The 13,304-nt window shown below is 36.0% G+C and overlaps 2 protein-coding genes across 2 annotated transcripts; one reads left to right on the top strand and one right to left on the bottom strand.

Moving 5' to 3' along the window:
- The first annotated feature begins 466 nt into the window (after nucleotides 1-466).
- LOC132171465 (ARM repeat superfamily protein) lies at nucleotides 467-3,849 on the top strand. The gene is made up of 2 exons (XM_059582785.2): nucleotides 467-1,038; nucleotides 2,719-3,849. Exons 1-2 carry the CDS (start codon nucleotides 572-574, stop codon nucleotides 3,563-3,565), a joined length of 1,314 nt encoding a protein of 437 aa, XP_059438768.2. The 5' UTR covers nucleotides 467-571; the 3' UTR covers nucleotides 3,566-3,849.
- An 816-nt stretch (nucleotides 3,850-4,665) lies between these two features.
- Nucleotides 4,666-13,304, bottom strand: LOC132170353 (long chain base biosynthesis protein 1). The gene is made up of 13 exons (XM_059581305.2): nucleotides 13,163-13,304; nucleotides 10,981-11,217; nucleotides 10,787-10,881; nucleotides 9,363-9,454; nucleotides 8,991-9,084; nucleotides 8,820-8,892; nucleotides 8,551-8,683; nucleotides 6,985-7,159; nucleotides 6,230-6,370; nucleotides 6,043-6,138; nucleotides 5,740-5,881; nucleotides 5,189-5,316; nucleotides 4,666-5,084 (listed from the first exon to the last, which is right to left on the bottom strand). Exons 2-13 carry the CDS (start codon nucleotides 11,129-11,131, stop codon nucleotides 4,914-4,916), a joined length of 1,491 nt encoding a protein of 496 aa, XP_059437288.2. The 5' UTR covers nucleotides 11,132-11,217; nucleotides 13,163-13,304; the 3' UTR covers nucleotides 4,666-4,913.

A 13,304-nucleotide genomic window follows, 5' to 3' on the forward strand; every position in this document is an offset into this window, starting at 1 on the left:
AACTGACTAGATAAAATTCAAAATTTACTTGAAAAATCAGTTAAGTCGGTTAATTGTCGGTTAAACGACAAAAAAAAAAAAAAAAAAAAATCTCTACCACCTACTGAACCAAACTAAGGTCGAAATAGTATTTTTATTCCGTCTACTGATCGCCGAAAGTTGGTTGTCAGTTGTAAGCGGTAAACAGTTAATTTACCCACCTCTAAAGAGGCTGATTGATATGTATAATCTCATACGCATGTATCTATACATTTTTTTATACAATTTGCGTACCTAATAGAAATTCAACACACAAATTACGGCGTTAATTAGGTTGATCCTATATAAAATATAAAATGATAATGTTGTAATAAAGTGATGTTAAGCATGGGCATTATGGGCATATACTCTCCTCATGATCCGTCGTCTTAAATATCTGTTCTTCTGCATGTGCTATGCGCTCCCTTTCTCTTTTTGCACAGAAAAAAGTCTTCTTCTTCCTTGTCCCACACACACCCATAATATTCTCTCCATAAAAGTCAGAGTTACAGAACAAACCCAATAACTATTTTCTCAATCTCTCTCTTTCACTATGTGCCCCCCCTCTCAAAGTCCAACCATGCATGCTTCTTCTTCTTCTTCTTCTTCTTGGTTGTTGTGCTACATGAAGCTTCGGTTCTTTGTTCGAATCCGGAGGTTCCTACGATCGAAAGCGGCGGCTCGGAAGCGACGGGAGCCGTCAGATGGGTTTGAATCGTTTGATGTAGAGCTTACGATGATGAAAGGTGTTGATAACGAAGTTATGGAGAGGGAGAGCGTGGAGGATGAGTCGGCGGCGCTGCAAAGGTCGGTGAAGAAGCTTCACTTTGGGAGCTGGGAAGAGAAGGAGAAGGCGGCTCAGGATATTGGGAAGCTTGCCAGAGATGACGGGAAGATAAGGAAGTTGATGGCCGAGCTCGGGGTTATTCCGGTGTTGATTGCTATGGTGGATTCCGATGTGGCGGCTCGCCGGCGCGTGGCTGTCACGGCCTTGATAGAGCTTGCTAATGGAACTTTCACGTAAGTTTTTATTCTACTTGTTTATATATATATATATATATATACTTTAAAATAATTAATTTAATTTACATTCCCTATAATTAGTTTAGTAAGTATGGTCCCTGCAGTGTGCTTTTTTTTTGGTATTTTCTGTTAATTCTCCTTAATCTTTTTTATTTGTGACTTTGGAGCCCAAAATAGGGCAAATAATTCTCATTGGGATTTTTGGAACCCAATTTTTCGTAATTAATTAAAGTAAAGTCTACTTAACCCATTTCAAACTACTATCTTAATGACAATTTACTCCTGAAACTATCAATTATGACAATTTACCCCCAAAACAATGGTACTCTCAATGCTAGCAAAATGACAAAATTACCCCTATAAAATTTGTATAAGACTAAAATACCCTTAGAAATTTGAAAAAAAAAATTAAAATTTAGTATTTTTATTTTTATTTTAGTAAGGATACTTTCGTTATTTTTTAAAAAATTGGGTATATTGTCATTGTTTTAATAGTTTGGAGGTAAATTTAAAAGATAAATAGTTATTAAAGTGATAATTTAAAGGGATTAAATTGATGTGATCCTAATTAATATGAATGGAAATAAATGTTACAAAAAAAAAAATAGGCAACGATGAGTGTGTGCAGCAATATAGAGAAGTGCTGTCATAGTCGTCCGACCATGATAGCTTCACCCGTGGGTTTATCAGTTATCACAGGGATCACAGTGCCCACCAAAGCACCCACACATGACTAAAGCTTACGTACTTTCTGACATATTTCAGACCCTTTTTTATTTTTATTTTTTTACAAAAATAAAAAAAATGATGGGCATTATTTATTTGAATAATCAAAAATTATTGGAGAAAATGTGATCTTCTTGAATCTTGAAGGCCACGAAGTGCGCCGACTGTAGCCACTAAGTTCCACGGTGGTTGGAATTTAGAGGGGGGAACAGTGTCGATTGAAGCGACATCTTTGTCTTTGAAAATTATAGCCTATTAAACTAGTAGTGTAGTAGTTAAGATTCCAAATAATCTCCTTCAACAATGATTAACTACTTCATTTGTTGACTCCCCATTTTCCAAAACAGATCTTACTGACTTCATCTCCTTAAATTCTGTATTCTTTATTTAATTTGTTTATATATAATTGGGTGCACTTACATGCCTAGCATGCGTGTCCGATTTAGATATGACTTATTTAATTAAACAAGTTAGACTTATAAATTATAACATGCTAATTTCATATTGGGTTTGTATAAAAAATTACCAGGTCTAATTGTCGCGTATTTCGTATTGGGTTCGGGTCGTGTCGAAACATGTGTATAAAATTATATAGGTCAATTTTAATCCAACCCATTTAATTAAACGAGGCTCCTCAATTCTTGAACAAGATCTTGGTTAGTTATATTTGAGGGGTATTTTTGTTTTTTCACTTTTTGAGAGGACAAAAATACCCCTTAAATATAACTAACGGGATATTATATATTATCCAGTTCAACTGAACCGAAGAGAATCCTAATTTCTCAATCCTAACCTTCTAATTGGCCTAATCAATAATGGGCCACTATGATATTATTTTGAGTTTGGTTGATTGGCTGATTCAAGTTTCAATTTGTCATTATTGTTTAACAAGTTGAGGTTGTCTCCCTAAATATTCTTCCTAAATTTGGTCTTTGTTCTTTCTCTGCTCAGGAACAAGGCGGTGATGGTGGAGGCAGGAATCTTATCCAAGCTGCCAAAGAACATTGATGCCGTCGATGAATTGACGAGACGTGAAATGGCAGAGTTGCTTTTATCATTGTCTTCTCTTGCAAACACCCAATTCCCTCTTGCCTCATCGGAAATTCTCCCGTTTCTCAAAGGCATTCTGGAGTCAGCTTCAACTGTCGAAACCAAAGAGCCATGTTTAGGAACTTTATACAACCTCTCCGCCGTGCTGGACCACGCTGGACCTCTTGTCTCAGGCGGGTTGGTAAACACCCTCTTGATGCTCTCCACATCGAAACCACTTTCGGAGAAAGCACTTGCAATAATGGGGCACTTGGTGGTGCCGTTAATGGGGAAGAAGGAAATGGAAAATAGTGCAAATGTGCCGGAGTGTTTGATAGAGATTTTGACGTGGGAAGATAAACCCAAATGCCAAGAATTATCGGCTTACATTTTGATGATTTTGGCTCACCAGAGCTCAGCCCAACGGGAAAAAATGTGCAAGTCGGGGATTGTGCCGGTGCTTCTTGAAGTGGCGCTATTGGGGAGCCCTCTGGCTCAGAAGAGGGCGCTGAAGCTACTGCAGTGGTTCAAAGATGAGCGGCACGCGAATATGAAGCCGCATTCCGGGCCGCAGACCGGAAGGATTGCGATGGGTTCGCCCTTGAATGGAAGGGAGACTCAAGAAGGAAAGAAAATGATGAAGAGTTTGGTGAAGCAGAGTTTGAATAAGAACATGGAAATGATAACGCGACGAGCCAATCCTGCTGCAGACGCTTCGAAGCTGAAGGCTCTTGTGGTCAGCACAAGCTCTAAGAGCTTGCCTTATTGAAAGTTTTTTCAGGCTCTTCCACGGGAGATGATTTGAGAAGCATTTGTGGGAAAATTGATGTTTTTCCATAGGGGGGTGGGGGGAGGAGATGATCATCTACTCCTTGCCTTGGAGATGCATTCGTTGTGCAGTATGAATGTTGTAAATAATGGAGAAAAATGAAAATCATAAAAGCTTGTTACTCATTCTTGCCCTTTTCACACGGAACTACGTCTGTGATGATGTTGAGGCATAGGAAACTAGGTTACTTGATGAATACATAAGTGTATACCTTCAGGATTCAACCATAGGTCTTCTACTCTCTTTGCAATTTTGTCTTCCTTGATGGGTACAAACACAACCTAAGATCACTGCCCGACACACTTTTAGAGTTCGTTTGGATTTGTGATTTCAATACGTGTGATTTTAAAACGCAATTGAACATTTAGTAAAATCGCAGTTTTCAACTTTTAAAAAATACTTTTTTTTTTTTTTGTGATTTGATTTAAAATCACATTAGAATGACCTTTTCAAGTTTACGAAATCGCATTGCCAACCGCAGTGAGTAGAATGACCTTTTCTCTCTTTCAGAGAATGAATATGCTTGTTAAAACTTTTACTTTAAAATAACAAACAACTTGACTAGAAAACACTTTTAAAAACACAAAACTTGTATTTTTTACCTAAACACTTGTTTAAATAATAAAAAAGAAAAAAGAAAACTTCAAAACGTCTTTTCTGTTTTGTTAGGTGTTAGGTATTACCGACTAAAAGGGTTAATGATATTAAATACCTATTCTAGCAACTAACTAAAACCCCACATTAGTCAAGTCTTATGACAAACTCCATTTTGTTTTTGTTTCCTATCTGCAATTTCTTCAAAGGCAATTATACTCGGGAAAAAAGAAATTTGTAGGTTCATTATGAAGTAGTTTCTAAATTTTATTTGAAGTAATTCAACATAGCCCAATCAAAGTGGCACTTAGAACTCGGAGTTGAGTCCACAAAAAAAAAAAAAAAAAAAATGCAGTTTTCAGAATGCATCCACAGCAAAGGCATTGAAAGTAATCATCTTTTCCTCGTCCTCATTAGTGCAATTACAAGTATAGGAGATCCGGAAGAATTAAATCATAATCTCTACATTTGTTACAATCAATATCCCAATTCTCCATCCAATAACAAAAGCATGACACTTCCAAGTTTGTATTAACCCTACTCGATGGAGTTAAAAGAGCAAAAACTGAAGTTCTAAAATAATCAAACAAGAATTACTACATAAATTATCAAAATCGTCTAAAAAATAAAGGCCATCTACACAAGCCTACAAAGGTCGAGCAGGTTCACAGAGATTTGACATGCACCACTCAGTTTAACTCCTCAACACCAATGCCACAACTCTTTTCAATGATGCAGACGCCTTCTGCAGATCAGATTCTGAATGAGCGGCAGAAACGAACAATCTAATTCCAACAGCCAAGCAGCATTTATCTAGTGTTGATCTTTTGGATGCCACCACAAGTATGTTGTCTTCCTTCAAAACCTGAAAAGAAAAAAGAAAAAAAGGCATTCAGTAATAAGAAAATAGAAACTGAAGAAATTGATTTGCCTAAATTGTGAATATAAACCAGATAACTATTTTCTTACTCGATCAGCAATATCTTCAAGAAGAATTAGATCATTTTTCACGGAGCCTGTTGACTTCTCTAATTTGAGAAAAACGATGGGGGATTCCACATTACTTGCTATCGAGAGGCCCGGTATATCTGACAATCCTACGGTCACAAAATATATTGAGATCAAAGAGGTGTTGAGGCAGCTTTTAGCAAGCATGTAATTTTTGCTTTTGGTTGATTTTGGTATATCATATGTATAGAACAAAAACTTTAGTGTTTAATGGATTTAATATGAATAAGCATGTATCCAAGACATATATCTACATTGAGCAGATTTTCTAAAAGGTATAAGTGACTGGTACATCCATACGAATAATACCAATGGCCTCACAGACCTAATGCAACCCATTATAAAAAGGATATCAAGTCTGACAGCTTTTCTCTCTAAAGAGTAATGCCCTATCAATGGCTGTTTCATGTACCTATGCATTACTGAACTAAGAAACCTTCAGCACCCAATGTAAGGTATTTTTATTGTTTACAAATATATTGAAGCCTGTTTAGCAGTAAAATAGAACCAACCTTTCCATAATAGAGCAATGTTTTCCTTCAGTTTCTTTAACAGAACAGGATTTTCCTCCAGGACATCAATAGCAGTTATTGCAGCACTCGCAAGATAGGGGGGCAAAGAAGCAGAGAAAACATATCCAGAACTGCTTAATCGCTGCCAACAATTAGCATAGACTGAGACATTAGTAACTTAAAGGCTGGAATATATACGAAAATATAATAATTGATACAATTTTGTCTTGTTAAGACTTCCATCCTATCAACACAATAGTTCATTTACAAGAATGTCATTCCTATGATGTATAATTTGCATACTTGGTGATCAATGACTCTGGCACTTCCCGTGCAGAATCCTCCTTCTGTGGCTAATGCATGTCCCATTGCAGCAGTTACAATATCTATCTTCTCAATCTGCAATGCCAGACCACCATCAATCACAAACAGCAATTGGCTCAATTTACTTTTAGAAAAAAAGGGGGTTGGTTAACCTTTCAAAACATACCGGAACCCCATAATATTCAGTGAGACCTCTTCCAGAACTGCCAAGCACACCAAATGAGTTGCTCTCATCCAATAAAACACGAAACCGATATTCCTCCTTCAATCTAATGATCTCGTCTAAGGGAGCTATTTGGCCAGAATTCTGTAAATTTTGGAATCAAATATAGCACGGTGGATTTACAAGCATAGAATTAACACTGATATCATTAGTAAAGACAAGTTTGAGAGGGATGGCCATATCCTCATCCCATCATCCTCTTGCTCACATAAAGAAATTGAAAATTAAGAAACAATAACACAGAGAAACCACACTCAACCTTAGTTTATCAAGTTTGATCAAAACCATGGAGTTCTAGCAGCTAATGCAATCTCTCTCTCTTATATACATATAATATAAGTAATCATATATAGCACCTTAGCAGAATATATCAAATGACGAACTTTTAGCATTTATGCTTTGAGCATAAAAGCTATGTTTCTTTCAATTCTCTCTGGAACTGGAGAAAAATGGCAAACAAGCCAATTAGAAAGATTGCATCATTTAAAGATACACTCATCCATTTGTAATTGCCCATCTTCCTTCTACTGCCAGAATTTATGCCATACATAAAGAAACTAACATCTTCTGCAGCATGCAACATAGAGCCAATACATCAAGGTGCCTCCTATGTTTGTTCACAAAGTCGAGCTCAATTGTTGTGTGAAAATACACAAAAGAGGTGAAATTTTGATATGCACAATGCACAAAAAGTTTACCTGGTACACAGCTTCAACAACAATGTAGCGCCGCAATTTCTTAGCCCGCTCATTCTCTGCAGTGACTTTCTCCAGCGTATTTCTTAGGGATTCCATATCATTGTGCTTGAAATACACGATTGTGCTTCTAGAAAGATGAAGGCCATTTTGTATTCCCCAGTGTACTCCCTCATCCCTGAAAAAGGAACAATTAAAGATAAAAATTTACAGCAAAAATTTGATGCAAGCCATTTTAACAGCAAAAACTCCTAATGTATGCTGGAATCTGAAAGGCAACAGGATAAATGTTGCAAGCAGCTCTGGTAGGCTACTAAGACAGGACACAAGGTTCGATGATATTCTTATATCAGCAAAATAAACCCAAGCAATTGTCACATTCATAATTACTTTCTTTTGAAATTCTATTCACCTCACTAGTCATTTTAATTAATGGCCTAAACTACCACTTTAAGAGGCGTGATAACCCCTATTAGGAATTTTTCTTTTAGGGAGGGGGAGAGGACTCGAGGGGATTTGGAAGGGTACCATATCCCCTCCAAGCTCTTTTTTATGAATTCCCTCAAATTGGGGAAATTTGAAAAGAGGTGAGACCAAGTTTTAAATTTTTTTTTATACTTTTCCTTTTGTCCTGTATAATTTATTAAATTTTCAACGACGTCTAAACAAACAATCATCACTAATCTCTCTCTCCATAGTCTATTTACATAATAACTTCTCATTTTCTATCCTTTCTACCCTGCAATCAAACAATGGGTGGAATACATATTCCCCTCTCTCCTATTATTTATTAGAACTTTCAGACAACAGAAGGGATAATCATTCCCTCTTTTCTCCTCTTCTCCTCTGCCTCCCTTCCTCCTTATCTTCTCTTCTTCCACAAAACTCCCAAACATAGGGTAAATCACACATGCCATGTAATTCATACCACCCACCTTCATAACAATAACACATTGTGACCAAAGATTGTGTTTCAATGCAATTATATAAAGTATGCAAAAGTAGAAAAACAGTTTCTCCTCCGACTAGGTTGGCTAGCTTTTTAGGAAAAATCAATTTTTTTTATAAAAAAAAAAATTCCATTTGATTCAGAAGTTTTGACTTCTACAAATAAACAGCAAAACTTGGACACATTCACGGTCCCCATTATTTTATTTACACCTGAATTTGCATCAACACTTTTGCCACCCCATTTCCACCACCAATCATTGCTACTGTCTGTAACATCCATCCCATCACTAGCATCTTGACACCTCAGTTGCCACCCCCAACATCATTCCCATCTTTGTCTCACCCACCACAAAGAAAAGCATCTCATTATCGACCATGTTGGAACCACAAGTGGTTTCTTTTTTTTTTTTTCCCAGAATTTACCATACGAGATTTTTCATCTTAGAATTACTTATTAAAAAAATGATTTTCCTCCTAGAATTGATTTTAACACAGTATAACTAGTTCCTTTGATAATAGATAGAAACACAAGGAAAAGAATCCAAAAGGAACCTAACTTTTATAGAACAGCCACAAAAACTAAAAATAATTAAATAGTCAAAGATTATGTATACTCACACCACAATGATATCTCCTCTTTTGGCAAAAGCTGGAATTGCACTGAACATGGTGGAAAGTCCATAGGAATAGAGAATTGAATCAGGAGTTCCCAAAAAATTTGCTATTCTGGCCTCACAATCAAGGTGTACATCTAGTAAGATGTGAAAATATAAAATAATTGTCAAAAGAAAAATGTTTTCCCAGAGAAGAACTGGGGCATGAGTTTTGAGGAGGGAAGGGACCTCCAACCTGACTCATATGAAAGTAGTTTCAAAATTAACTCTTACCAATTGTTCCGTAGAACCCACGAGGACCACATGAACCAACACCATATTTCTCCAATGCAGTGGTACATGATGCCTGAGGTAAAATATTGCTATAAAGGCTATAATCAAACAAAGAAATTATCACAAAAGAAAAAAAAAAAAAAATTAATAATAGGAACTGCATTTCCTCACAAGCAACTTCTCGTGTCCTATCAATCCAAGATAATTTGCCGAAGCAAAATTGACAACTTCTTTGCTGTTGACTACTGTATGCGGCCGTGCAGCACTGCCAGGAGAAAAGGAAGCAACTTATGAGCAGTGTCAATACTCAATACCTTAAAGGTTTTTCTGAAACACTTTATGGTTTTTATTCAAATGTTTGACTTATGAAAAATAATAAAGTCCACAAATGCAATTATATGTCCATTTAAGATAATAATTTTAATTTTTTTTTATATAAAAAAATATAAAATATAAAAAAAAAAAAAAAACAATTTATGGCCAAAGGCATTGTCTCACACGAATTAAAGAAATCCTCTGCATAAATATTACAACTATTTTCACCTTTCCAACACTGGAGGTTCGCTCTGCATCTCTTCTGTAAGTGGAGGAATGAGGGGTTCTGGAACCCATTCATCACAAAGCTCATCTATTTCCTATAAACATAAGGCACAACTTTCATTAGTTTTTGGTCAAGAGAGCACAATCTACATAAGACTGGGAGATACAAGAACTAACAGAATACAAAGCATAAAAGCCACTCTAGACGCATGTATCACCACTAATAACTAATATATACCAAAGGCGGTTCATTAAAATAATCAGATGGAACTTTGTTGGAACTAGAGTCAATGCGAGACAATGGTAAGTAGGAGGGCCAAACTGAATAAGTTTTGTAATTGATGGGATTAGATTTTATATGACAGAACTTTGGCGGAGCAAAATCTGAATTTTTTAAAGGGAATATCTAATTTTGAAACTTTTGCAATACAAATCACAAAACTTGGGTCTTGTTCCCTGGATGAAAAAAAGAGAGGGAAGGCAAAAAAGCAAAAAATACATATAGATAGGCATAGTGAGCATGGTGACAAATTCATTACATCTTATTCGTTCAACTTCTACCAAGATTTTAGATTTCAACATAATTATAAATTCAGCCTGGATTCTACACCATATCAACATTTTCTGACATGCTAGATTTATGGTATATATTTAAATGTTTTCAGGAAACTCACACAAACTAAACCAAATTCAATATTTTTTATTTTTTTTCAAAGTGTTTTTCATATATTTTGAATTTAGCAATGGAGAAAAGTGTCCAGGGGGAGAAAAGGTAAAAAGAAAACTTCTGGGTCAAAATACACTTCCTCTAAGCAGCAGTAGAACGTTCATTTATGTTGACCATGAAAGAGGGGAAGCATTAATAACCCACACAGCATTAAGAGAATAAAATGAAATAACACCCATTTACACCCACATAAAAAAGGGCTATGTTTGTAAATGTGTTTTGGGGAGTGTTTCTTGTTTTTAGTTTGAAAAATTCTTCTGATGTGACATAGTGAAAATAGCTTTGAGTGTTTTGGATTTTAAGTGTTTTGTTAATGCTTTTGTTTTGAGAATAAAAAACAAAAGAGAGAAGAAGAAAATTTTAACAAGCGGAGCCTTAAGTCTCCAAAAAAGGTTTGCAGCAAATATAGTATTTTGGCACACCAATCATCATTGGGAAGAAATGTTCTACATATTATATCTGCAAAAATGTGATTACCGAGTATTCTGTTTGAAGAGCATGATCAGCTGATTGTTGTTAAATAAAAAGGTTTTGCTTTCAGCTTGAAAAGTATATGCTAGTCATACCATATCCTGTCAACACTCAAGACTTCTCAACTTTAGTATGTTAAAGAAATACTAGAGCAGTTAAGGGCCAATAAATCAATAAGAGCAGACTATCAGCCATAATAAAAAGTACACATTTGAACTGTCAAACAAACCTTCTTTGTTAAAGGCCTTTTAGGGGGCTTGTAACTTTTCTGGGAAAGTAGGAAAAGGATGACCACCAAAAGAAGAACTTCCACAAATAAATGCCCTTCAACCAGAAGGTAAAAAGACAAAACACAGTTAAACAAACTATTATCAGCCAGAAGTGGACAAGGACACTGTTAGCTCTTAAGGTTTACGAGGTTACCGTCAATATGCACTCCAAAAACAACAGCTCGAGCAGAAGGGGCATCTAAAGCAAAAGTCACCCAATCTAAAGTGGTATTCACTATTTTCAAAACAGCTGATGCCATTGCACTGGATATCTCAATTTGGGGATTTAGAGAGGCTTCAAACATCAATCAATAGGCAATGTTACTCACTTCCTGTAAGTACAATGTCTTGATACTCATCATTGCAATAAAAGGCTTAAGAGACCTGGATCCTGCATATAGTTATGGTGATGTCCCAGTTGGTATGGTAGCAAAAAGTATTATAAAATAAACATCAAAATAAGATTATAAACAGAAAAAAGAAGGAAAAGTAGTAAGATGCAACTACACAGGTAGGTGACTGCATATATTGCATAATTTACATTCCTACAAAAGTAAAAATCATTTACAGGTAGAGAACCATATCTTATATCATCAAAGCAGTCACCAAGAACCAGCAAATGTTGGCAAGGGTGCCATCCAGTTAAAAACTAATTTCGAATTATTCCACTCCTTATCCGCAGTCGGTATTTCATTCCTTTATCATGAGCCAAATTGAAAACTAGAGAAGGCAAACATAGTTAAATGAATTATGATTTGTAGTACACCTCACTTGTTCTCATTGGTTTGCTTAAAGCAGGCCATCATGTGGCATGAGTCCTGCATAATTTCAGCATCTCTAGCTTTTGTATCCAATTTCCACTCGTTTTTTCATTAGTGAGTATTTTTTTTCCTTTGCATGGCTTGCGAGCGTTTTCATTTTCGCATGACTTGTAAGTGGCTCCAACATCTTTTTATGATTTTGATTTTGTCATGCTACAAGCCCATGTCACTTCCTTTTTTTTTTTCTTTTTTTTCTTTTTCTTTTTTTTTCCAGTTGCACCCCCTTATTTTGTTTTTGTTTAGGCTTGCCATAGGCTCATAGCTATTTCAGAAGTGTCTTCTTTTCTTCCTTACCCCTTATTTGGTTGTAAGAAGTTTCAACATTTCTTTTCTTCAACAAATAAATTTCTGTGCCGTTATTTTTTCCTTCCAACTTTCTTTTTACAATCACCATCTCCTTATACTAACTTCTTTTTGTTTTTTTTTTTTTTGTATGTTAATTGCAATGGATCATAATCAAATTTGTAACCATAAAAGGCAGTTGACATTCATGGGAATGAACTTTGGAATGGACCATATTCTACTTCACCCAAGAAAAGGGAAGATGCCATTGAACCAGTGCCACTTACAACAATACCCAAAACGATTAGCAACTCAAGGAAACAGCCATTAGAACTCTCCAAGATGATAGCCCCCTATTGCATAAAGTTCACTTCCAGACTCCTTGAATCTAAGAACCTAAAATTAGCCAACTCATTCTTTTTTTTTCGACTTGTGATTCCATAACAATCTCCATTCATCTTGATACAAACTTCAGCCCACTCATAATAACTGAAGAACCAAACTTTGTAATCACATGAGATAAATCAAAATCAAGGTCTTTCAATGACTCCCAAAGCATAGTGAGAATTCCCACCATCACTACATTTCTCTCGCTGATCAGCTTCAAGTAAGACAGTTCAATGTTCCCAAACGATCGCTAAGGAAACCGCCAATCCCTAATCACCCTGGGTTACTTATAAAGCAACCATCAAAGTGAAGTTTCAGAGGGACGAAAGTTTCCAACTGGTCCCTCTCACCCTGGGCAGAACAAGGTGAAAGATTTACCAGAGATGAAAGCCACAGAAACATCTGTGGAATCCTTAATTTTATTAGCACCAGGATGCACCAACAAATATCGTCATCCCAACATTGACCTTACACCTACAATATTTTCCTCATGAAATTCCAGCATTTCTGAGAAAAGACGATGAAACAGAATTACATATAAAACAGAAATCCAACATATATAACAATGTTGTCAAGAACAAGGCCATGTCCAGTAACCCTGAATCTCAAATCACGTTAATGAAGATACAAATTCTCGATCCACCATCCTCTTCACATGTCTATTTTTGTGACTCAACCACAACAATTTTGGGTACAAGTAAGCCTCTAACAAGAATTTCCATCATCCTAAGCAATTAAAACATATGTACAGCATGGTCAAACATAAAAACCGATTGAACTCAGATTCAGATAAAGGAGCTGAATCGGACTGACTATACTAAACAAACCCAAAGAGATATGAAATACCTGAATGGGACGAAGATGAAGTAGATGAGAAAAGCCAGTCCTTTCCCCGAAATTGGATTATAAGAGATATTGAAAGCTGGGAGAGAGTGCCTGATTGAGCTCAGAGCTGAGAGTAAGGTAATTTTATTTTATTTTTCTTGTA

This window comes from Corylus avellana, chromosome 1, assembly GCF_965113065.1.
Source record: "Corylus avellana chromosome 1, dhCorAvel1.hap1.2, whole genome shotgun sequence".
Classification (NCBI taxonomy): Eukaryota; Viridiplantae; Streptophyta; class Magnoliopsida; order Fagales; family Betulaceae; genus Corylus; species Corylus avellana.